This window comes from Pteropus vampyrus, unplaced genomic scaffold, assembly GCF_000151845.1.
Source record: "Pteropus vampyrus isolate Shadow unplaced genomic scaffold, Pvam_2.0 Scaffold167, whole genome shotgun sequence".
NCBI classification, from domain to species: Eukaryota; Metazoa; Chordata; class Mammalia; order Chiroptera; family Pteropodidae; genus Pteropus; species Pteropus vampyrus.
The window spans coordinates 3572628-3600009 of record NW_011888948.1 but is presented as its reverse complement, the minus strand read 5'-3'; the positions used below and the strand labels follow the sequence as shown (position 1 = coordinate 3600009).

The 27382-nt window shown below is 38.1% G+C and overlaps 1 protein-coding gene and 1 non-coding gene across 2 annotated transcripts in view; one reads left to right on the top strand and one right to left on the bottom strand.

The window, feature by feature from the left end:
- The window catches only part of FOXO1 (forkhead box O1), an 84327-nt gene that overhangs the window by 56031 nt on the left and 914 nt on the right, over window positions 1–27382 (bottom strand). Inside the window, exon 2 of the mRNA XM_023536706.1 lies at window positions 27127–27382. This exon is cut by the window's right edge and continues 99 nt beyond it. Within this exon, the coding sequence (XP_023392474.1) occupies window positions 27127–27382 (256 nt within the window). The remainder of the gene's footprint in view (window positions 1–27126) is intronic.
- Window positions 4932–5034, top strand: LOC111745857. The gene has a single exon (XR_002782825.1). It is a non-coding gene; the product is annotated as a U6 spliceosomal RNA (small nuclear RNA).

Genomic DNA, 27382 nt, shown 5'->3' with positions numbered 1-27382 from the left:
CCTGCCTTTCCCAAGTCAAAGATATCTAAACGAAAGTAGCCATGCCTTCTGTCAATGCCACTATTTCCTGAGCCACTTCCACCACAACTGTAAAACAGGGCTTGGCAGGTAGTTCTTTCAGGACTGTTAAGATGGTGAAAGGACAGTGCACGAAAAGTGTGCAGCTCTATGCCAAGCACACAAAGTGATAAAAAACAAAAAGTTAGCTCTTTGTTACTCTTGTTATTGATAAATTTCAATCCTTTAAACTTATTTTCCAGTTTCCTCCAATTTGCCCATTCTCCAAGAATTTACTAGAGCTATAAGCAAGCATGGAGAAACAATTTCTCCAGATAGGAGGAGACTCCCCAGGGCATTATCTGCTTCTAGTATTAAAATCAAAGATTTAAGCCTATGCCAGTCATTTTACAGGGCTTTAAGTATGCTAATGGTTAACAGTTATACAGTTAAATTCTCAGCTGAAAGAATAATCTTTTATCAAGAGTACCGCTAAATCAAAACAAAACAACATAATTTGCATTTATTTATCTTTCCTCTTATCATCCAAAGGAAAAGTTAAAAAATAAAATAAAATACAGATAAAAGAGAAACCAGCTTCTGAAAAATAACACAACCATTATATTGAAATACATTCCTCCAACTATCAAAAATGTGACCATAAGACATTAAGCCATTGGTAGGCTACGCCATGTACACAGGCTTTTTTAAGTGACCGTGGGGATTCTGTGGGGCATTAGTTCTTACTGTTGCTAACTGTTATTAATAAACCTTTTTTTCCTCTGTATTTATATCTGTGTATCCCAAGAATACCCAAAAGTCCGACCAGCAAACATCCCAATGACAAAAAGCAAAATGAGAAAAGCAAGAAAATCAACAATAGAATTAAATTACATTGACAAGTTCAAATGCTGGGTTAAAAAAAAAAATCAAGATAAAATTCCACATTCAACAGTTATTTTTTAAAAATGTGAAAAACTGAGGGAAATATGTTTGAAGATAATCAGAAAAAAGTTTGCTGACTGCAAGCTTTATATGAACTATCAGAGTGATACAGATACAGACACTGATCAAACTGTTAGGGTCCTAGGCTGCATTAACCAAAGTATAATTTCCAGATCACAGGAAATTATAGCCACATCATAGCTAAAGGAGTAGCTGAGCTTTTTACTGGCATACTTTAAGAAGGACACTGATAAAAGCCAGTACATCCCATAAAGAGAATAGAGGTCAGTTCTGCAAACTACAGTCAAAGAAGTTCTCTATCTCTGGAGATAAAGAGGGACTAGGTGACCCTCTGCAGGAGATGCTGAAAAAAGATATGATAGTCTCAATTCTAAATTTTATGCACCTTAAGATTATGTTCTTATCACAGCTTGGTAGTGCCATTCACAGAAAACAGGTCAGTAGTGTGATCAAAGCTGTCAGTGACTTACATTACTGCAAAAATGTCACTCATGAACTTCCTAAGATCATAAAGAAATACTGTACTACAGGAGCTTCATAAAAATTTACCAGAACCCACAAAAATGCTTTGCTTTAGCACATCTAAAAATTGTACCATAAAAGAACAAAATCTCAATATCATTTACCAGGTATTGTCCACCCTTATCCTACCACTTATAAAATTCTAGTACATATTGTGTAGTAAGAAAGGTACACCAATTAAAGAATGGGGGTGGGAATCATAGGCCAGAGTAACCATCTCACCATAAATTAAATGGTGGTTATCTAGACATATAGCAGGGCAAAACTGTATATGAGTTTAATACTTTTAAAGTTTATCGGCTCCACTCTGAATTATTTTCCAAGTATATGGAATTATCTACTTTCCCAATCTATTATCTTTTTTTTTAAACATGTGAAAGAACGTGTCTATAACTTTTAATAAGATTATTTCACTAATGAAAATAACTATCTCATTGAGAATTATAGTTTTTTATATACTTAAAAAAAATATACATTTCAGCATTAAAGATTTGTGTGCATATTCTAAAGCTCTTTGCCAACCAATTATAAAACAGTTTCAAATGTTATTGGAAAGTAACAAAAAGTCTAGTGCTATGTAAAGTTTTAATTGGATAAATTTGAGTAAAATCATGAAAGTACTATTTATTATAATAAGTGGATTATTAAAGACAAAGCTGCTTAAAGCTTTAATGCAATGCATTACCACACAGAATTGAAACGTAAAATAAAGTTAATCTAGATTCAAGCCAAAAAAAGGGAATAAAAGCATTACCATGACTACCATACAAGTGGCATGTTGATAAAACTGTTCATTATGACCTAAAACTAATTTGACATGGCACAAACATACTAATGATTAAGTATTAAACAGGGTGTCTAAAAACTCTTAAGGGATCTCCTCACTAAATAAAATACAGTATCAACAACTTACACTACTTGTCCCCAAGGTTAATTAACAGATTACTTTTCCAACAAATACAGCAAATTCTGAATACTGTTCAGTAAGTGTCCATAATTTCCCACCATGAACACTGAAGAGCAAAAAATCCACATGTATCCCAATAGAAAATTCTATAGAGTTTATAATACTTAAATTTCCATTAGCTTAAACTCAATTAAAAAGAGTCTAATTTTTCACAGAGAGGGAGAATGTGGTTATATGACCTTGTGGTAATTCTACATTAAGGCGACTGCCCCTTTAAAATATTTTAGATGCAAATTAAACGAAAGCAAGGCTCATATTAGGTACATTATAGAAACAATAACCTTCCTATTACTGTTTGCCTTAGCATGTATACATGTCAAAAGCAATACAGGACAGTACAGATCATCATCTCTATTTTATAGATGCTGAAACTGAAATAATAGAGGTTAAATGACATGTCAAACCAGAGGCCAGAGATGGTGAAAACCTTTTTTATCTTTACTACTCTTTATTTTAAAACTTAAGACTATTTTAGAAAGTATCTGTTCTATGATATATCTTATTGAGATAGGATTAAAAAAAAAAAATCCTAGCCAGCAGACATTCTGGTAATGGGACTTTTTTTAACTAATTCCACCACTTAAAACATTATAAAAACTTTAAAAGGATATGAACTCCCCAAGTTTCCTGACAAAAGAACCAAGTAAGATCCTAAGCCATTAGGATGGTTTAATGTAAGTGATAAACATTTTACAAAACTGAAAACCTAACACTGTTTCTAAAACTATCAGTGAGAGATCTCCTGTCCCACACCTTGCAATGGTCTCTGTGTCAGGAGAGTTATAAAAATAATTCCATGTCAGTTAAGATTCCCAATTTTCTTGAAACTACTAGACAGAAGATCCAGAGGTAACTCCGTGCACTAGTGAACTGTTAAACACTCACAGAAATGATACTGGTCTATTAACAACACTGTAAACTCCACTCGTGCCTCTCCCTCTTCAAAACTCAACCTCAGTGTAGAGCTCTCCGTGTGCTCTCTACTTGGGGAAAGATGCCTAGTTTCACTTGCAGACAATGATCGGTGAACTTCCCTAAAACTAGGTACACCAGACTGCGCAAGCTGACATCAGTCTTGATTCCTTAAAGCCAGAGTACAAACTTCACTCCACCTAACGCTGAAGGCCCCAGCTATCCCACTTGATCCCAAGGGTGACGTCACTAGCAACTGCCCTTTGCGCAACGAACTTCAATCTGGCCACAGGGCCCAAAACTCCTAAAATTTCACAACTTCTTTCTAAACAGTTAGTACCAGAGGTGTTATGATGTCCAGTAAGAATTAAGAAATGTATACATATGACTTGGGAACATAAAACTTCCTTTTGGCAATTTTTCTTTACTCCTCCCTCTTTTGTTAATTGTCTAGATCGTGAGCATCAGAACCCTGCAATCACCTCTGCTCTTCTCCAGTTCCATCCACAGTCAAGTAATTTTGTCAGTATTTCCTTCCCATATCTAGGCCTTCTTGTAATCTGAGCAACAACGCCAACGCCCTCAACTCTCCCTACGACCTCCATCCATTTTCCTCAAGCCCAAACGGATCATATTCACCCACCTGCTGAAAAACCTTTAATATTCTATAAAATAGTTTGTGTGTATTCTTCCAAATTGTCAATTGCATAAAAGATGAAAACTTGAACTGTTCAAAGATGACTAAAAAAGGTAAAGCTTAAAAGCACTATGTGACCCTGCACTGGATCCTGTACCAGGAGAAAAAGAAAGTTGCTCTTCAGGACATTTGTTGAGAAGCTGACAAGATTGGAATGCAGAATTAAAAAAAAAAAAAAATGGGATGAAAAATGCTATATGAATAATAAATTTCCTGAATGTGATAGCTGTACTATGGATACATAAGAGATGACTTTTGTTTTTTGAAAATATACACTGAAACATTAAAGAATAAAGCAACACCACTTATATCAGCTACTCTTGAATGGGTTGGAGGAAAATGTGTGTATAAATGTGTGTGCATATAAATTTACACAAGCATACATATTTACATAAGAATGCAAGCAAATATGGCGTTGTTAAAAACTAGTGAATCTGAGGGGGGTAGGGGTAAGCCTGAAGAGGGAAAGGGGATCAAATACAGACTTTGATGAGCACACAATGCAATATACAGATAATGTATAATATTGTTCACATGAAATTTATATAATCATTAACCAGTGTCACCCACATAAATAAATAGATAAATAAATTTTAAAAACTGGTGAATCTGGGTAAAGAGTGTTCAGAATTTCTTCATATTATTCTTTAAGTTTGTTTTTTGAAACTATTTCAAAATAATTTTTTAAAACCCTTTGAAGGGTACAAGTAAACTTTTCATGGTGATATGTTCATTATTTTGATTATGGTAATGCCTCACAAGTGCATACATATGTCAAAACATATCAAATTGTACACTTTAGATATGCACCGTTTATGTATGTCAGTTATATCTCAATAAAGCAATTTCTTTAAAAAACACATTCAGAGCGCGCTTCGGCAGCACATATACTAAAATTGGAACGATACAGAGAAGATTAGCATGGCCCCTGTGCAAGGATGACAAGAAAATTCGTGAAGCATTCCATATATATATATAAAAAAAAAAAAAAAAATTCAAAGCCCTATGAGAATTTCAGTCTTCACGGGTTCTCCCACAACTTGTCTTAACACACTTCGTAACCTCCTGGCCTTCTCATCCCTGTTCTACACTCTTCACCCGCCCCTCCCATAATCCTAAAGAACTCACTGTACCATCTAAGCTTGTCTTTCTTCTGTTTTGTTCATTCTACTACATCCTGGAAAAGCGATAAATGGAATTTAGACTCAAATTTCAGCTGTGTCTAGTCACTGCTCAATTAGAAGCTCAGTTCCTCATCTGTGAAATGGGGATTTCGGCCACCTACTGGAAAGATGTTCATGGGAACTGGCAAGTGACTGAAATCCAAGTTAACTGAGGTGGGAAGTGTGAGAGTACTTTGTAAACCAAAAGACTACAAAACGGTGTTGAGTGTGATTACCTCCACACATCTAAAGCCCTGTAGTTTTAGCCTTCTTCCCAAAGTTTTCCCCCAGGCACCTTCTCTGAAATAGACTCACCTCTCCCCTGAATTCACACAGCAATAATTCTTTGTGCGTCCACCTCCGGTCAACCATGTTCAGCACAAGTGTACCTTGTGAATAAAATCACCTACGTTTCGCTATGTCCCCAAGTGTAACAGCCTCATCTTTATGTGCCAGCTTGCACATATGTAAGAGCTCAATATTTGAATTCAAACGTGTATTGAATTACAATTAGACCCCAATCGTTAAAAAGGCCCAGCCAATTAAGTAGCAACAAGAAGTTGTAACAATATGTTTTGAACAGCCTATAACTTCATTCACAACTTGTGAATATATAAAGGCCCTCCTTTCACAAACTTGGTTGTGGGCCTTAGCTAAAACCTGGGAGGAAACCACTGGGAGACCAAGTTTCCCTGTGAGGCTTTTGGCTCCAAGCAGCCCTTCTAGTGCACTGGGTTGTCTAAGAGGAAGCTACAGATAGGATTCAGGGTGAGTGCTAGGGGAGTTAGTGTACATCATTCTGAAACCAGAGGACCTAGAAGACAGATGGGAACTGGCAGTTAAGAAGGCTCCGGAAAGAACAAGTAGCTGAGTTTAAGCTTTTCTCATGCTCAGCACTCAAGCCCATCAACATATGGTGTGATAAGAACTTTGTTACATCACATTTAGTATTTTTAACATACTAAATAATGCTCACTGCTTTTTTTAAAAGGGTATCTTCTACCTTCCTACCTCCAAAAACCAAGGAAAGGAGGTTTAAAATGTAATTAGCTAAACCAGTAACCCCAGAGCTGCCAAAATGCTAGGCATTTTGTTCTAAGAATTCAACTACTGTTAAACAGCAAGGGGAACTGAAACCCCAAAAATCTCTGATTATACAGAAAACCTGCGTGTAGTTTAAACACATGCATGCTGGGGGAATCCTTTAAAACAGTCTTAAGCTGTTTTTGTTTTTTGTTCTTGCTAAAGAGCAAAAATTATCTGTCAATACTGGGAAAACCAGGAAAGGCTTGCCATTTAATGATTGTGGTCTGGTAAACAAGAAAAAGGACTAAAAACTATCTATTTCCCACCCCCTGCCCCTTTAAAGTACTGTGAAAGCTACAGCTTTAGCAACAACACTGCCATTTTCTTTCTTTAAATCTTTTAAATTTCTGAAATGGGAGGAAAGTTGCCTTGAGGTAACACCATTGAGATTCCCTCCTGGCACCACTCTGCTGGAATGTGGTTCAGAATGAGAACAGAAAAGGGCAACACCACACAGGTGTTAACTTCTCATCCCAAAGAAGCTTACTGAGGTACAGGGAAATTTTCTGCCTAACATAAATTATGTTGAGGGGGTGAATAAGTAAAAAAGAATAAGCCATTACGATGAATAAAGAAAAATGAAGAGGATACAAAAAATTATTGCCGATCTTCACTCCAGAGTTCACAATCCTGTGGGGCTGAAAGAGGCCGGGCTTGGGGTCCTTCAGGAGGTGGGAGTGGCGGCGCTGTACTGGGGAAGGGCTCAAACTTCACAGAATAACAAAGCAGCATAACAAAGCAGACCTAACAACTGGAAGATAAGGTTAGAGCCACTATTTCACAAAATACAAATGTGACCTCACACTATATGTGTGAGGTCAAAATTAACTCAAAAGGATCAAAGACCTAAATGTAAGAACTAATACTAGTAAACTCTTAAAAGAAAACGTAAGTGTAAATCATGACCTTGGATTAGGAAATGGTTTCATGATAACAAAAGCACGTGCAACAAAAGGAAACAATAGGTAGATTGGACTTCATCAAAATTAAAAACTTTTGTATTTCAAAGAATATCACCACCATTTCTACAACCATGTTCATGGCAGCAGTAGTCACAGTAGCCAAAAACTGGAAGCAACTCAAGTCTCCACTGATGGATGAATAAACAAAATGTAGTGTGTGTGTGTGTGTGTGTGTGTGTGTGTGTGTGTGTGTGCGCGCGCGCGCGCGCGCAAACATTCTTGGAAAAAGCAGTGGGGTCAGTTAAACCTCTGCCACTTAGAAGTGTCACAACAAGCTGAATATTCCTGGGCAAGTTCTTCTAACTCTGGGTCTCCTGATAATACTTACCTTAAAAAGTTGCTGTGAGAACGAAACAATATCTACAGTACGCCTAGCACAGCACCTGACACCAAGTATGAGCTGAATAAGTGATAGTAATTATAAACAATGACACTTCTTAAACACTGACTATGTGCCAGACACTGTTCTTTAAGCACTTTACATATATTAACTCATACAATTCTCACGGCAACCTTCAATCATTATTGTCCCAATTTATAGACAAGGAAACTGAGGTAGAGATTAAGAATTTAACTCACAAGTGGAAGTCTACATTCAAAAATCAGACAGAGTCCCAACTGGACAGTTAGCAGCACTTCTAATGGCAGAGGCAGTAGGCAGTAGCTATTGATTGGTCCTAGCATACAATCTCACAACAGGTCCAAGTTGGGATTTCACTCTCGACCTGAGTCTTCCTATCTATCAAATTTTAACCAACTCTAAAAGTGCCAGTCTCATATTTTCTGCCTTTTATATACTTTGTTCCATGCTACAGTAATGATTATAGCTACCATTTATAAAACATTTCCTACATGCCAAATACTGCACTACAACATCTCATATTTTACTAAATTCTCACAGCTTATAAGAGTTGCTATCTACATTTTCCAGATGAGAAAAGTACAGCACAGTGAGGTCAATCGCTCAAGTGACAAAGCTGCTAAGGCGGAATTCGACCTACGCAGTGTGACTAGCAAAACCCAAGCTCTTAACCTACTCTAGTATATTGACTTCCTCAGGCACTATTAACTTTATGAGACTATCAAATCTATGGCTCAGATTACCTAAACTACAGAATTTCAGAAAACTTTTATGTTTACCTGTCAATTAACTGTAGATGAGAGTAAAATTTTTGCAGCACCACACATTAGGGACATTTCCGAGTTGCAATAACACATTTTTACCAAGGCCATTACTTAACAGTGATAGGTCTGCTCACTTTTCTTCTTTTTCATTCTTGAAATTTGTTTTTCTGCCAGCATAGTTCGGTAGTAGAGCAGAGTAGAATACCGGGGAGGATTCTCTTCCTTTCTAAATTGTAACATCATGGATTGGTTTAGGTTAGTACAATGGTAACAGTGAACCAGATTATTTAAGGACCGGGTAATTTAAAAGGTTGCTCTAAAAAACCTGCCAGATGAGAACTTCACCATCACCATCATTTACAGAGAAATATTAAAAGCAATGTAAGGAAGACAACATGAAAGAATAAATTAGTTTTTGCGCCTTCATCAAGAAAAATGTCACGAGTTACTTTCTAAATGTCTGTTTCATGCCCATTATGCATGAGGAACCACACTCAGGTGTTTCCAGAGACCAGGAAAGAAAAGAATTGTGCCCTCAAGAGCTTGCAATCTGAGGAGAGACAGAAAGTGAGAGACAAAACCAGGAGAAAGCATGACCTTTGTGAGGAATCCAAAGAAAGGCAGAGACCTCATTCATCTGGGAGGAAATCAAGAAAGTTTCATAAAGGAGTTGGGAAAAGAGGTCAAGTGGGAGGACGAAGGAAGCACAGCAGGAATGGGGCGGGACCAATGCCCATGGATAAAACTGTGAGGACTGGACCTGGGCTGGGCATGGGCTGAGCACTTTGCTAACACACACGCCAGGAGCCCAGGGTTTCAGAAGGCAGCAGCTGCCCTAAGAAAACTCATGCCCTCCTGACAATGATGAGAAGAACTGAAGCAAACTCTATATTCATGCTAGGCTGAGGCCAGAGGGCCTAAGAAGGTTCTAGAAGTTTTTTGAAGTCACTTAGTAAAACTTAAAGGGATTTTAATTTTAATTTTTTTCATTTTAAAGAAAAAAATAGAGAGTAACTTTGCATAGAGCAGGGTTTCTCGACCTCAGTAATACTGACATTTGAGGCCAAGTTATTATTTTTTTTTATTATTTTTTTTTGCAGGGGGGAGGGGGCATCTATCTTTGAGCACTGCAGGATGTTCAGCAGTAATCCTGGTCTTTCCTCTCTAAATACCAGTAGCAATTCCCCCAAATTTTGACAATTAAAAATGTTTCCGAAATTGTCAAAAGTCCTGGGGGCGGGGGGGAACCGCCCCCAGTTGAAAATCACCAGCCTAGTCTTTTATACAAGAAAAATGGAGAAATACTTAGAATATTAATATTTTTTCCTTTTCCCCATCTATCTGAAAAAAAATTCTGCAGATAAAACAGATCCAGGACAAGGGAGACAGTTTTGTCTTCTTATGTGGCAACCCCTATCTCTTGGCCCCACAATCATCACAGAAGGATGGTTGTGGGGCCAACCATGGTTTTACAAATGATGAAATCTATACTCAATGTTAACTTGTCCAAACTTCTGCTGAATTCAACAGCTTGAATGCATTTGATGACAATACTCAAGGTTCTAACTACTACTGCCCCAAGGAGCCCTCTTAAGTAAATGAAAAAAGTCCATTACTTCAATAAAATATTGATAACCCTCTACATAATCCTATGCTAAAATGGCACAAATCCTCTCCATTAGCAACAACTTGTTCAGAAAAAAAATCTAACATGCCACCACTTCATACAAGAAACATATGCAAAAGCAGATGATATAACCACACTGTAGGCCGACATGACTTTTTAAGGGCTATATGGGAAGGCAGGGAAAATGAACGAAAGTTGCACGCAGGATCCAAAGTCAAGCAATACCTGCCTCTGAAGCCCAGGCTATCATTGCCTCTAAATCACACTACTCTTTTTAGGCTTTTTTCAAAGCAAAACCAAAGCCTTTCTCTTAGCAAAGGGAATCCTGGGAGTTATATAGGCCAACTGATGGTCTAGCAAGAAAGGCAGCTTTGGCATCCCACAACTCTCACTGATTCCAGGGGGCCAGTCTAGAGCAAGCCGCATGGCCTCCCTTTGCCTCAGTTTCCTATCCATGCAGTGGAGATACTTCCAAATGGTAAATACTGACCAGCACTTCGTAAAGTTTGGATGATAGCTTAAGAATGTCACCTGATCCCCGTCCCTTAAATGAGGGCTCAGTAGCCTTCTTGAAGCTTAAGCTCACACCAAGAACAAAATCCTTTCTGTCCAAATGGCGTCAGTTATTTGATCTATTTGTCAACTCTTAGAGCATCAACAGGCCATCTCCCTGTGAAAGCAAGCACTTTTTCTCCTTCTAAGCAATATGTGGAGGGGTGACAGAGCCCAGAGTGAAACAGACTAGAGCCATCCATTTACCTGGTGAGGAAAACATGGGGCAACTCCTTTTTGCCACACTGTGAGCCATAACTAACTAGGTCACTTGGTCAACTTCTCTCAACTGCTCATTAATCATCATCACAAATGTACTCCTCCCTCCTCAGAAGACAACAAAATTTACTAACCCAAAGGCTCACCATCATAATAGTTTTTCATCTTTAAGAGTCTAGTTAACCAGCTGGACGAGCCAGCAAAACTTCTTACTTAGGATTGTAGGTATGTACATTAATTATTTAGATTCTATTAATTAACTGATTATATAGTTGTTGATTTTATTTTACCTTTGTATTTCCAGCTTCAAGTCCTACTTTTTCTCCCAGATTTCAAAGATAATCATCTCTCTGATATATCAAACTAAAGTGGTTAGTAGTCTGAGGTCTACAATAAAAACCCACTGGCATCTTGGTTCCATCACTTACTGTGTGACACTCCATGTAAGATATGGAGATAGTAATGACAATAACCTTAGATGTCTATGCAATAATAACAACTAATCCAAGTCATCTTCTCCTCTAAAAGATAACAGTATAATCAACACTTACTTGAGTCCAACATTCTCTCAAGGGGGAGGAATGGAAAACCACAAACTTCATTTTCATTTCAAAAACTTTAATGGTTCTAATAAAAGTGTTTGTTGCTTGAAAATGTAAAAAAGTAAAGTAAAATATAAAGAACGAATAAACTACTCATATTTACACAAACCAAATACGGCCCACCACTAACCTTTGGAGATATTTCCTTCCAGGTATTTCACACAATTGGAAACTGAAAGATATTTCATACAACTGGATCAGTTTATATACAATTTTGTATTTTTTTTCACATTGCCAGGTATTTTCCCAAATCATCAGTTCTTCCAAAATATGAGACAAGTGTTCCAGAACACCCTTATCAAGCCTGCTGCAGAATTACCAGGAAAGTTAGAAAAGATAGGTCTAGTTAGGTGTTTTGGCTCTTTCTTTGGTTGTTTTTTATCTTAATGTATTCCATATAATCAAGAAACCCATAAACAAAAAATGAAAGCCTCATACTCTCAAGTACTCTGAATTTTAAGTCCAAGTATTCAGCATTAGCTAATGCTAAAATGTATATTACAGCATAATTGTATATTACACACAGCTCCCTGCTCTGAGCACCTGAACTTGCCCTACAAGTACTTCCCAGTAGCATCATTAACCCCATTTCACAGATGAAGACGCTAGTACAGCAGTGACATGACTTCTCTAAATATGAATTATCAGGTTACCAATCTAGAAACAGAATCCAGGACTACTAATATTTACTGCAAAATTACAGATCTGGGCTATGCTCATGAGGGTATTATAAAAAGCAAATGTTAGAGGGAAGTCTGCTAGTTCTGAAAAGACCCCAATTTCAGTTCTGGAACACCCCAGTGATCTAAGGGCATCCACTTAAATGTATGAGAGAATATACATTTAACCAAGGATCTCCAGGCATGTTTTGTAGACACTGGCACTGGCTGGCCAATTATCCAAAATTACAAGTGGGGAAACTGAGACAGAAGGAAATTGAAACATACATCCCCAACAATTCGTGATTAACACAGACTAGTCTTCCTCTCCCACCTCCGCCTACCCCATGCAAAGCTAAGTAGATAAAGCTTCCATGTGAAATGACAAGGAGAATGGGGACTTTACTGCCTCTAACAGGAAGAAAAAAGTTTCTGGGAGGGGGATGAGATGGGAAGATAAATGAACAACCAATTAGAAGCCAGAGATAGGGTGAGAGCCGAAACCAATGCAACGGGAGAAACACTCATGATGTAAGATCCTCACGAGAGTCCCAAGGGATGTGCCAGCTTACACATTCAGTGTTGGCCTAGGCACTTCCCAAGTGGTTTATAGAAACTCATAGCCCTTAATATGGGAGCTCTCTATTCCATAAAGCCTGGTTTGACTAGTTCAAATCTATGTAATCAATAGATAAAATGTCTATCTATGGGAATTATTCACCTAAAACACAGGGGCAGCATTCTCTCTCATCTCCGTTAAAGTACAAAAACCATACAACTCTTTACTTTTACCTCCTTTTACTAAAGTAGAGACATCTCCAATCAATGGTCTCACGCTCTCTAGGGTAGAAATTAAAATTTAAAGCTTTGAAACATGAAGTTAGCCAACATCACCCATCTCAAAATTAATAATTTCTGCATTTCACACAGATAGAGAAGGAAGGCTGCACAATTTGCTAAACTAAACTATGGCTAGAGACAGTTCAAGATTCACCACTGCAGAGCACGAACACACTAATTTTTTAGCTCAATGCAAACAGCTGATGACAATATGCTCCTACAATAATGCTGATCTGGCTATGATTACTCATCTTGTAACTTGGTGTGGTTCTCTCCTCTCCATAAAGTCAAATATAAGTTAACTGCACATCACAAATGGGATCGATTTGGGAGTACAAATTCAATGGAAATTTACATCTATACATCCAGACTACCTGACACTGGAAAAGCTATTTCCTTCCCTTCCCTGCCTATATACCAATATATAAACTGAAGTTAGTAAAAATATCTTTCAAGACAGATACTTACAGATTTTTAGCTTACAAGCTAAACCTAGAATACACAGCAGCATGGTGCCCCTAGACAAGGCCACCACCAATCCGCTGCGTACTTCACTGGCTATTCCCAACCCCCATCTACAGCAGAATACTTGGTCTGGGGTTCTGAGTTTTGACAATGTATAGAAATCTAAGTCTTCTGAAGGGCTCATTAAGGAGTTAGGACTGGTGATCTTGGAAAAGAATAATAATAGGAACTGGTTTCATGTACCTGAAGGGGAAATAAATTAAGCTAATTCCATGTAGCTCCCAGAACCAGAAGCAAGTTTGGAGTGTGGGAGGGAAGGAATTACAGGTGAACACACAGGCTCAAAATGGAAATAAAATTTAGTGGGGGTAGCAGATTCTCAAAACCTCCAAATGGCCATGCAGAGGCTCCTGTATCAACTGGTAGTTTTAAAATTTGATCAAACTAAGACTTCACAATTCCTCATACCTTCTGTTACACAAAATTAATAAACAGCCCTTGGGCCAAAACCCAGGAACTAGGAAATAAAGGGGAACTGCCAACTCTTTTAAGATAACTCCCATAGATAACTTGTCAGACAGTAAATCTTCTACTTATAAATACTTCTGAATGGGATTAGATCTATTAGTAATTCAGTGACCATTCCCAATGGCAGCAGTAAATACAACAGGGCTGTTGTGATGAAGCAGAACATATCAGTAACCAGCAATGACCTTTAAAAGGAACTTTTCACCTAATTTACATTAATAGGTAGGAGAAATTTATTCAAATCAAACATTTTAAATGAGGGGGCTGAAAATGAGAAGGAAAAAACAAAGGAGGAGATGAAAAATTAGGGGGGAACACAAGAGATGATCAAAAATAAGTGCCCTTTTAATATGAGCCGTTTAGATGCGTATCCTCAAAAGCTAAGAAGGCTACATGTGGCATTCTTCATTTAGTGGATAATAGAGAACAGAACAGAGACTACAATCTACATTTTTAACTAATCTAACCTGGGTATTAGCCTTAGATGAGAAATGTGAAAACTAATGAACAAAAACCAAATCTATTAATGTATTATGGGATAGGGCATGATTTTCTGTTTAAAGCAGTTAAAAAAGTTGACTTTTGTGACTTATAAAAAGGAAATATTGTAAAACTCTGGCTTAACGATGTCTATGTTCATCAAATTTTAGATATTTGAATTTCATGACAATTCAAAGGGGATAATTTTTGATAGTGGTTCTGATTACATTCACGAAACAGAATCACTCTTGTAAACATTTGGTCAGTAGCAGCAAAACTCTCCCCTTCCTCGTGGGAGAATTATAAATGTCCCTTTTGCAGCTTTCTCTGTTGCTGATGGCATACTTAGGACTGGTAAAGGTATCACGAAAAGACAGGACAGGTAGTTTAGTTCTTCCTATATGTACTTAAACACAGAACAGTTCAAAGACCCTAAAATGTCAAGTGGGTCAAAAACTATGTCCAAATCAAAGAAAATAAAACTAAACACTATAGCTTTTTCTTAGTATTGACTCCTATAAAAGGCATGTCAATTAAACCACACCCAGAAAAAATAATTAATACCCTCTTCATGAATTCCAATTTTACTTTTTTCCTGTCTTCCTCCACCTCTGGTTAAAACAGTCAAATGTATATTCCTCACACTATCACAGGAAACGAAGAAAGGAATTCCTTTTAAATTGAAGGATATCAAATTCCCAGGCATACCCAAACAGAATGTCAAGGGTCATGCCCCATATTTGGCCAAACAGAAAAACTATTAATATATTTGTAGTCAGACTGAGTAACTATAAATCCAAAAGCTACAACCTCATGAAAAGATGGATGAGGAATTAAATTCAAAAATTTTTAAGCCTACACAGATATGCTTGCTGCCCGAGTGACATTCAAGTTCATTTGCACAATAAATGTGGTCTAACAAGTCATTATGCTCTTATCAGTGAGATCATGATGTGATGTGCCCTGTGAAGGTCCTTCAGGAAGGTGGCTGGCTACTAATCTGTTTCAGGACAGAGTAACAAGATAGCAGCCTGAGGGAGCAAGGACACCTCACCAAGAGTGGTGAGCTTTTGTGCAAAAGGTAGGTCATGCAGGGACTTGAAAGTATGTATGCTTAATAAAATTCAACGTCATTTTTTTAAGTGAGTCGCTAAAATAGTCTCAGCAGGCCACCCAGAAACAAGCTTAATAAGGCGTAAAACTAAAGGTAGTTAGGGAAACTACCATTTCAAATCCCAGGGCTGTATTCACAGTTAAGGATCACAAAAAATTTAGTCATGAAAGGAATGTCAGATGTATTAATTACCTTAGAATCTGAAATGTTTTGTTTTCATTTTAACCTTCTAATTTCATTACTTCTTCCTTACAGTCCTCTTTAAAAGTTATTTGAAACTCAAATGGGGATGGGGAGTGTAAATGAGGCTTAATTGGAGGCTCTGGGTTGTCAATCGCAGTAGAATAGATCTCAGCTCATGGCTTCCATGACCGAATGTGTTTTCCTTTTTCTCTTCCTGCCTTTTATATAAACACAGGTGGAAGTCAAGGTTAGTCTAAGAGCCACGGCCATTAACAGCTTGTCTTTGGTTAAAATGTCTCCACAATTTCATCACAAAAGAAATTAAGTCGGGCCTTTCTGTGAATACATTCAACATCTGATATAACCCAAGATTACTTACACTGTTCAATGGTATCACATGGCACAATAATCATTTTTAAATTTTTTCTTAGAGATATAATTTATAAGACATGCAATCAAATAATAATGAATTCTGAAACTGACTTCAAACAAGCACCACCCCATAGTGTGTGGAGAAAAAACACTCAGCATAAATATGGAAGACATATGTGTATCAATGCAATATTCTCTCCATTTAATTCTTTATCTGACTCATTCTTCACCTTTAGCTTAAAATAAAGTAATCACACTAAGGAATGAAATGGTACAACTTTAATATTCAAACTACGTCTTAAATGGCTTGAAATTCAGCTAAACTATAAACAGCTTCTTTAAGAATATTTACTTCTGAGTTAGGTACCACAATGAGAACTACAGATCAGGAATAAGGGCAGTCTGAAAGGGTGGTGACAGATAGTGAGGGACTAGTCCTGAAACACTGAAATGCGTGCAGGGTAATTCTTGAAGGTTATGACAAACGTGCTTCAAAATTTTTAATAATCCAAATTCTGCTTTCCTTTTATTTTCTTTAGTATGTTCTCAGTAATTATCAAAGATAATAAAATGTCATTTCAAGAAATATAAAGCACCTTAAACATCCCAGGAATACCGGACTATGTTACAGGACTACTACAGAGCAGTGTGGTATCCACTGCAGGACCAAAAAAAGAATGTAAATAGCATCGAAACAGTATCCATTGCAGGACCAAAAAAAGAATGTAAATAGCATCGAAACACACCTAATTACAATAAATTTCCTTAACATTAAGTTTTTAATTATCCCAAATACTTCAGAACAAAAATAGCATTAAAAATAATTTTGGTGGCCTCTTCTAAAATGTAAAGCCATCAAATACTGTTTAAAATCAGTGTCAATATCAGAATCTCAAAGCCTGCATGTTAATACAAATATGCAATACATACTTTATATACACAAATAGAAATGAATTCTAAAGGGTTCAAGAAACCACCGTGGGCACACAGGTAACAAGAGAATAAGAGTATAGGAATTTTTCACATTCAGTATATGCAAATGTCGCAGTGAACACACAATGCAATATGTATATACGCCTTACTGCTAAATAGTACACCTGAAATGTACTGGATTGTTAACCAATGTCACCAAAATAAAAAAATAAATTAAAATTAAAAAACAAAAAGTATGCAAATGTAATAATGGGCCACTAAAAAAAGTTGAATTTCAAAGACTGAAGGAGAAAAACCAATTCAGTCAAACAGATTACATAAAACTCTCAGTAAAATGGTCTAATGGAAGCTTTCACATTCACTGTATGCAAATTTCATGTTGGCATGCCTATCTACCGACCCAGAGAAAAGGTTTAAAAGTTTAGAGAAATGCACCCAGCTGGTACTGAGGACACAAACAACCTCAGTTGATAGTTACAAGTTCTGCAAGTTCCATTCTGCTACCTCCCCCTCCCTCCTGACCCCTTCAGAGCTGGCCCTGCAGAGAGGGAGGTCCCCTGCTGCAGACAGGTGATGTAATAATACTCGCCTTAAGGTAGCTGGGTTTCTGGGCTCTTCAAATCATACTGTGATGGCTGAAACCTGACACTGAACACTCATTGATATGACAAATTGATGATTCTACAAATTAAGCATCACAGGGTAAAGGAGCTACATCATCTGATACAAAACTGTGGTGACTGAATGTACCTATCTTGATACATTTAACTTGATGCAACCCTACACTTAAGGTTTTATGAGAATAGCTGAAAAAAAATTCTTTCATGTCAAAATGATACAATAAAATCCACATCTGGCCGTCACTACCTCAAGAATCTACCAAAATAAGTTTCTAGCTAAACCATATTCAAATCATTTTGTTTGACCATGCTTCCAAGCAATCAAACAAGCCTGAGGCATTTGATATTTACTAGCATAGACCATTCCCAAATATTTGTGATTATTTTGTTTACAAGCTTTGACGGACATACAATATTTACAAGTGTAGGAATTATGTAATCCAGTTATAATTTATCTCTTCAAATTGGATTTGAAATCCAAATGCATTTCTTTTCAGATGCAAAATGAAGGGTCAGCCTAACAATCTTCCCCCTCACCACTACTGCAAAGATAGAGACCCTCCCATTCTGTCTGCAGGAATTTTTCTTGGACAAGATGGGTCATCCCTCAAGGCACCTCACTTGGGCTTCTGGGCCATGGTATTGGAGGAGGAAAAAAACTTATTTTCCAGATTTTAAAAGGAAAACTGTTATGAAGGGGGTGGGGATTGAGGGGCAAAGCTAATCACCTCCAGGACTCAGAGATAACTATTGGAGACACCAAACTGACAAGATCTTCATTATCTTCCCACATAATCCAAACTGGTTCTCCTCCTTCCTCCTTCATTAGGCTTCTCCTGGCTAGAGTCCAAATAAGACTTGGAGGGTTCATCATGCTCTCTGAGACTTTTCTACTTCAGTTACAAAATGCAATCACTGAGGTTCCCTCCCCTTTCCTGATGCCAGGTTCGTTTAGCTACTTTGAAATGTTTTAAGTCAGCAAACCTAATGGAGGCCCCTCACCAGCAGTGCAAAGGCAGCTCTGTAAAAATTCCAGGATCATTGTTGTAAACAGAAAAACATTTTTTCTCAACTCTGATGCTTATCAAATCTAATATAATAAAAGTAGTGATTGAGAAATCCATGACCCATTTTCCAGACTTGTGAGGAATGGCAATTGAGAAAAATCTGTTTATCCAAGAAATGTATTTAATCAAATAAAAGAAAACAAGAGGAAACAGGCCATCCCCTCTTTCCTCTTTCTTTAATCAGATGAGTTGGGCAACATCTTCATAGCTGATAAGATTATAGGGTTTAGTATTAAGATCAGTTCTGTAAGGTAACCTACAACAAAGTAGACACTGTAAGACAAATGTCATGGGGGGGAGGGGTGGAATTAATCATAGCAGAAAAAAAATTTCTTTTCAAAGTCTCAAAGATCCAGAGAGATGCTGAAACCAAGTCACACTCAAAAAGGTGGCAGCCTTGGGATTTCCATGTATGAGGCAGGGTATGTAAAAGAAACAGGGCTTGCTGGCAGTAACAGCACATCCCAGGTCACAGATGCCGCAGTACAGACCAATGAGCCACAGGCTTTTAGAGGTGGCATTCTCTTCTGTGAAGACAGATGTGCCATCTACTGTCCCTAAGAAAGAACTCGTGACTTGGTGTCAGTAGAGACAGGCTACCTTGGTAGAAATAACCTGTCTTCCCACAGAGGTATAAATTGACTTGCCTCTCCTCCCAAAAGGAGATAAGATCCTGCACTTCTCCCCTTCAGTATTAGAATGAAGATGAGACACAAGCTAAAAGGATGAAAATGCTTTACATCTCTCTCTACTTTTGAAATGAAAGAGCAAAGATGAGCTGTAATTTTGAATTTTGTTCATTCTACAAACATTAATAGAAAGAAAAAATTAAATTGACCAATTCCATATTGTTTCCTGGCTGGTTTGAGTAGTTTACCCTGACATCATTGGCAATCACACAAGTGTGCTTTGAAAGCTATTTTGTCCATGTGGAAGATAACTTACACATTTAATAAAACTTCACAGTAGTGAGCTACTCAATCTACTTTTGTTTCACTATCCCCAGTGTATCTTTTAAATAAAATGCAGTCTGCTGCTATAGATATAAACATATTATTACTAAAATAGCTTTTTTTTCTTCAACAGTTGTTATTTCTAAAACGGCTAGTAAGTTTAATAAATCTTTTTTTTCTTCAACAGTTGTTATTTCTAAAACGGCTAGTAAGTTTATTAAACCTTTTGATATGCCGCAATAGTTTTTGTTGCATAAACCTTTTAGTTCACTGTAAGCTAATCAGACTCATTCCAAATATTCTGAATACGCTCAGTTATGTATGTCTGCTTGGAATCAATTTTTGGGTTAAGGCTATCTAAATTTAATCTCCTCAGGATCCATTGAAGCATCTCATTATAACCTTCTTTATTACTGTACTTGGGTTAGTGGATAAAGATTCATTACAATGGAAAAGCTATCAAGAATATCTAATATTTAGTTAATGCAGTATTAAAACTGATATTTAAATTTTAAAGCATCTTTTTAAACCAACATAACTTTCTGTAACAAATGCCCTAAGTATATTTTGAGGTTGCTAACTTCAACCTCAGAATTTCTCATTTTTCAAAGTAAGAAGAATTATGTTCAATCGTGATCTTTCTTTGAATCACTGCTTCCATGACATTGGGTATGAAAGTTAATTTTAAAGAAAAGACCAATCAGAAAGCTAAATATTTTGTAAATGCCTACTATTCATATTAAGTCAATTATGTAATTTATTATATGCATTATAAAATTCTATGTCAGTTTTAAATCAAATGCAGTACATTATTGGCTTTAAACTGTATCCCATGGGACTCTATATTTACACATCAGCATGTTTCTAAGAAGCTGCACTTAAAAATACTAAAAGTATAATCTTATTTTCATAAGTTCTTATAAAAACAAAAACAATTTCATAAAAAAAATTTGGTCTTATAACACAATATTACTTTCATAATAAAGTCCAAGTTCAGTCTGACAAGGCTCTCCTACCTATACTTTTTTCAAGTTTTGTTATTTCATATACCCATCACTCAGAGAAACTGACATTTCCCCTATTTTCATGCCCTTAGAAATGCCAGTCCATCATTCCAAAATAAATTTTAAAAATAAGATGGATTGATGGATTAAGAAATGGATATATAAAGCAAGTATAACAAAATGGTAGTAGTAAAACTAGGTGGTAGGTATACGGGTGTTCCATGTAGAATCCTTGCAGCTTTGCTGAACATATAAAATTTTTTATAAGGGGGGAGGGCAAATGGGGTAAAAGGGGTCATATATGTGGTGACAGAAAGAACTCTAACTGGACGGTGAACATAAATATGACTTACTGTCGAACTGTATACTTGAAACTTACTGGATTTCATTAACCAATGTCACCATAATATATATATATAAACAAGCAAATAAACATGGAAATTACTGCTTAAACATAAAAAAAAAATTTAGAATGAAATCTTAGGAGAATAACATCCCATTTTCAAGACCCACGTCAATGGCCAACATTGAACTCCATTTTTCTCAAAAGCTCTTACCGTGTATCATAGTTCTTTATATGTCACATCTAATCTCCCTACAGGATCCAAATCTGAATCATTTTTCTATCATTCAAATGCATTTATTTAGTACATCTTACACAAAAATCATTCAACAAATGGGAAAAAAAAAAACACTGACCATCTCTTAAAAATAACAACCACTGTTCTTTGGTTATACTATTACTAAAATTATTCTCACATAAGATAGACTGTGATCATGTTGAACACATAGGAAGCTGAAATATAAAAGGCCTACGTTTCAAGAAAAAATTTCCCCCAACCATATATTTACAATATAACTGAACCACTAAAACATGCAGACATTAAAGTTAAATTATAATACATAGCAGCATGAATTAAGCTATTACCAGGCATTCACTCAAGAAAAGGCAAAAATGCCTCCAGGCACAAGCCAAGAATGGAAATTAGTGAACTAACTTGAGTCTCTAAGACTAAGCAAAATCTGTGTAGACGCACAAGATGATCCAAGTCCTTGGGGACAGGATGGTCTAGGCCTAAAATAAAAGCTAACCTAGGAGAAGAGTTAGACTGAGAAGTGAAAGTCTCAAGAAACTCTGATAAAGAGTTAACAGACTTGGGGACACTGAACACCATAAGAAGAGTCCTGAATAAGACATCCAGGTTTAAAAACAAGGAAAGGGCTAAGAAGGCTATTAACTACATCAAGGAACTCAAGACAGGAACCTCATCTGAGAGGAAAAGGAAGTACAGCATGCTTTGAGTTTGGACATGTTGAATTTGAGTTGAAAGTGGGACATTTACAGACTATAGGTAACTGGAGACAGGACAATAGAGGGGTGAGTCATCTAGAAAAGAATCAGAGAAAAAGTCCACTACTGATCCCAAGGTACGCTCATGATTGAGCACAGAAGGAAAAATAACGAGTGAACTGACTGGAGAAGTCAGAATGGGAGTGAGGATCAGGGTAGTAAAATGTAAGAGTCCAAGATAAGAAAATATTGCTACAGAGGGGGTGTGTCAAGGACAAATGGAAAGGGGAAGACTAAGATACTCCTCACCTCCAGCCTTAGTGATTTGCTGACCATAAAGAGTGCAGTTTGGGCAATCATCAAAACTCAGATTTGGGGACCACAGCAGCCCTGTTTCACTGTATTTTTTTGCTGTAATGATTATGGCCTTAAATAAAGGATATGTGTTGGGTTTATGTCCTTAAGTAATTCATTAAGGTGAAAACTCACTAATAAACTACAAAGATGCTGCAGATTTAGCATTATAATTTTATCTGGCTTAACATCAAAACTACTTTTTTTTTCCTTTAGTTTATATCAAAGCTATATGAGGATGGATGAAAAAGAAACTTAAAAAGGGAAGCCAAAAAAATTAAATTAAATTAAAAAAATAAAAAAGGAAGCCGGCTCAAATGCCTTCCATGTGGCAAGGAAAACTCAACTCAGCTTTTAGAGTGCTTAATCCACAGGTTGATAAAATATAGGAAGGCTGAGCAAAATAAACTGGAATGCCAGTGGAAAAAAAAGTGTATTTTTAAAAGGTTGAACCACATGAAATTACCAATGTACAAAAATGTATTAACATGTTTCATATATTCCTTAGAAGATGACAAATAACAAGGAGTATTCTTTGCAAAGAATTTCTGTGCCACTAACTTGAGTTTTGTTAGTCCTTGTCAGGAATTAGCAAAAAGGAGAATTCTTCCACACTTTAGTACACCTGTATATAGCATAACCATTGGACTGCAAACCTGCATCCCTTAGACACCAAAATAAACATTTTCAAGTTCATGTGGTCCTCTATTTCACAACTGAGAACAACCACACCAACTTCAGACTTTTGTATGCATTGAAAAAAGGTGGTTATCTGACCCAATGGAGATCCCAAAGGGTTGAGTCAAGTCTCTTCAAGTTGTTCCTATGAAGGCCAAAGCAAATCTTGAACTGCAGAGAAGCAACTGAATCCACTCTGTGCTCACTGATAATCCACACAACTGCAAACTCCTTTGCTCTCTCCAATCACCATAGGGTTTATACTGCCTTCCAAGAGGATTCCTGGAAGCCCCAAAGTTACAGCCCACATAGAACAAAAAATATTAAAAAATGGCCGAGTAAATTCCCATGATGCCAGGGTACTGGGTAGTTTCCAAGGGCAGAGTGTTCCAGAAAAATACAAACAGTTCAGGCTTCCCAAAGAAATTCCAGGCAAATACAGACAGCTAATCTCTTAGAAAGTCACACAGTTACAGCTTAGGATCTTGGATGAAGAGGTTAGAGCACAAGGACAGGTGAACCACTTCCAGCCTATTAGGGATTCTAACGAACCACTGAGTATTCCTAACCCCCATCCTCATTTCAAACGTCCGCTGGGATTCCCTGTGCAGCATATGATATCAACCAATTCTTGTGTCCACTGCCAACGTAATAGACTTTCAATAATTTTGGGAAGGTCTCCACAAACTTTAACCTTTAAGTTTACATGAGAATTTTGAAACTTTTCTAATTTTCAAGAGTTTGCCACTTATTTTAAAAAGCTGAGTATCATTCAAAAATAGAAGCCACCTTCTCGACGCATCTTTCCAAGAATGTACCACAAAAACATAGGTAAAACAAAATTAAACTTATGAGTCTCAATCAAGATATTCATCTTTGACATCTACTTTAGAATTTCTGAACAAAATATCTCATCATAACACATGTTCGCATCAGTTCCACACCATTTTCAGCCTTGTGAAGTCAGGCTCACCGGTATTCTTTTAGTCAAATGTGACTCTGCAGCAAGAAAGCAGCCATCTTCCTGCCATGGAATCACTGTAGCTAAATTACTCACCTACAGATTAAAAACCCAAATTAAAAAACAGATATGAATTTTAAAATGCAAGAAAATGCACTCTCAGTTCACAGACCAAATTAAAGAAACTTCATTTCAAAATAAAGAATATCTGAGCTATCACACAGTAAAACAATTAAAATTTTTCTTTAACATACGGAACCTCAGTGCTGAAGCATTCTTTTTAACCTAAATTAAGTGTTCCAAATAATATCGAAATAAAAAACAAGAGTCAACTCAAAACTGCCATTTAAAAAAAAAAAAAATCAGAGATCACAAATACTACTTCCCAAGCTCTAGAAAGCTTTGTGTGTGGGGGGGAGGGGGGGGGTGAGTAGGACTGGTCATGGAAATGAAGTTTCACTATTTATAAATACTGCACATGGTTTAAAAGATCCCGGGTTTTCCAAAAGTCTTAGCTTCCACTTTGTGTATAATCTTATGACAGTTCTGGCCAAAACTAAAATGAGTGTTAAGTAGATTTAAGGTACCATCCCCACAAACGCAAAATGCACGTCCAGAAAATATAACCAGCATTTAAGGAATTAGACATTTTGAGCTCTTTAACAGCTTTTCAATTATTTTGTCCTATGTAAATCCCTTTCTAAGTCTCAGGCAGGCCCCAGGAAGTAAAGCAAAAGAAACTATACTTAAAGATTTAGTCTAATTCCCAGTAGTAAATAACAGGAAATACTTAGTTCCAAAGCAGCCTCTCCTTAGTCCTAAAACAGTTAAGTTTTAGTTATTTGCCTTTTAGAACTGAATATTTTTTTAAACTAAAAGTCATAGTAAAATTTCTCCCTTTACAACAGATCTAAGAGTGAAACTTGGTTTTAACAAGTAACTCTTTTTTATGAAAACTCTAACCAGAAGACTAGTTATGAGTTAGAACATTTCGCCTTGTTTCTTTTCTTAAAATACCCTTTTACTCAAAGTGAAAATGCACTTGCTGTAATCTGACTTGCACCAACTGACTCTGATTACACCTGAAACATTTACTCACTTGAGAATGGCAGCCTGCTTCCTCCCAAAGCCCCATTAGGTTTCTACTGGGAACTGCCTCTGAGCCTCCAAGTATGGACATAATCCTTACTGACACTTAATAGATCTGCTAGCTCTGGTAAGTAAATTTTAAAAAATAATATTATAATTCCATTTGGGAAAAAATAAGAAAAAGAACTTAATAAAAATGGTTGGGGGGATAATTTGGTCTCAGATAATTTAGTGCTTTCTAAAAAGCACTAAATCTTCAAAGGTTAAGTTATATTCCTAGTTTAAGAATACCCTGATTTAAGACCATTTGAGGCAAAACTAAAAATAATCCCAAAACTTTGCCTTTCTCTATCTTTAAAGAAAGGCACTCCAGCAATCTTAAATAGGTTGTATCCATTTCCAAGGACATAAAAGAATGGTGTAAGTACTTAAACTCAAATGTTAAGTAAAATAGGATTTGGCAGACAATCCCAACTTACCTTTTTAAAAAACACTTGGTAAAACTGCACATATGCCTAATAATGAGGTTATAAGTAATAACTACTCTAAAACACACTTTGGAAAAAAAAAAATCCTGGCTCCTTCTCCAGGAACTTCAATTCAATAAGATGTGAATACGTTAACCTTTTTGACACATAATAACCACAGGGATGACACTGTATGTAAAACCACCATGGTGTAACAACTGCGCAGCAAAGACTATGCTATACATACAGGCTATGATTATCTTTATTAGGTCGTACAATCAGAATGAGGGGTGAGGAAGGAGCTTGGCTCAACCAGAGAATATTAGCATGGATTCTTCCACCTGTGACAGTAAGACATTGTCAGTTTCAGGAGGCCAAAAGGCAGATGGATCCCCGGCAAGCCTCCCCATTGTCTTGAGGGCCCCGGGGCCTTCACCGGGTAGGGATTTGAATGCCCCCACCATGAGTCTCTCTGGGTCTCTCTCAAAGTCAAAAAGGACCAGAAGCACCTCTTCTGCAGTCCTGAACCAAGGAGGTCCCTGCCAGTTCCCCTTGATGCACACCTCCACTCCGACACCCCCAAAACACTTGTCTCAAAGCCCCAGCTTTAGACCTCGAATCTGTACACCTCCTTTTTCGGTAACCCTGAGATGGCAAAGCGAGAAAGAAGATACACATATTCCAAACCCCGGTCACCCAGGAGAGCCTCTCCAAGCCTAATTAAAGACCTTGGACCACGGGGGCACTTTGGGGGCACTTCCATGCTTAGAGAAGTGCCAGCCGCGCTACGAAGCGGCGGGGCCATATGCTGCGCGTGCCCAGGACGTGCTGGCCCTTTAAAGACGCTCGCTTCCTGCACCCTCGGCCCCTCCCTCACCGCGCCAGCTCCCGCCTCCGCCCCGCCGAGGGTCACACTTGAACTTTAACTCGCCCCGCACCGCCAGGCGCCGCGGCTCCGCTGGCGGTGGCCACCACTTTGCACGTGTTGGATGCGCTACCGCGCGCCCAGTCAATCCCCTGCACTCGAGACCACTTCGGATAAAATCAAAACGCACACGGGCCTCCAAAAGTCTCGGCCAACCCCCACGGTTTGGCTCGCGCCCTGCCTGTCCCCTCCACCTGCAGATCCGTCTCCAGCTAGCAGGGCTCGGATGCCCCTGGCCGCGCCCACCCTGGCCAAGCGCAGCGGAAACGGCTACCCCGCGCGGCCCAAGGATGCGGGGACGCGCGCCGCGGGGGGTGGAAAGGAGCCGCCCTCTCTCCCAAAGTCCTTCAGGGAAAAGAGCAGCAGCAAGTGTCTGCTTGGGCCGTGGAGGGGCAGTTCCCAGTGAATCTCCTCCTTTCACTGGCGAAATTTTTTGTCCGCTTTAATGTCCACTTCTTGGCGAACTTTTTTCACTCCCTTAGTTTCCAAACGAGCCTGTTCCCCGTCCCACTCCTACTCTCTTGAGCGCGCGCACTTATTCCCGTCCCCCAACCGCTTCCAGACAAGCCCACCACCCATATCTGCCACTTCTCTCCTGCTCCCTGCACGCGCTGCTCGCGTGCCCCGCACTTTCAGGACAAGGAAACTTGCACTGCCGCCCCAACTACCCCAGTGCGACCTCAGGGTCAGGTAGAAGTCCCCGCGCCCCAATTCCTGGTCCGGCCGTGCGCCCCGAGGCCACTCACCTTCCAGCCGGCCGAGCTGTTGCTATCGCCTTTATCCTTGAAGTAGGGCACGCTCTTGACCATCCACTCGTAGATCTGCGACAGCGTGAGCCGCTTCTCAGCTGAACTCTCGATGGCTTTGGTGATGAGGTCGGCGTAGGACAGGTTGCCCCACGCGTTGCGACGGGATGAACTGCTCTTGCGCGGCTGCCCTGCGAGCGGCCCCGCGGCCGCTGGGGGCACGGGTGGGTGCTGCGACAGCGACCCGGGCGGCGGG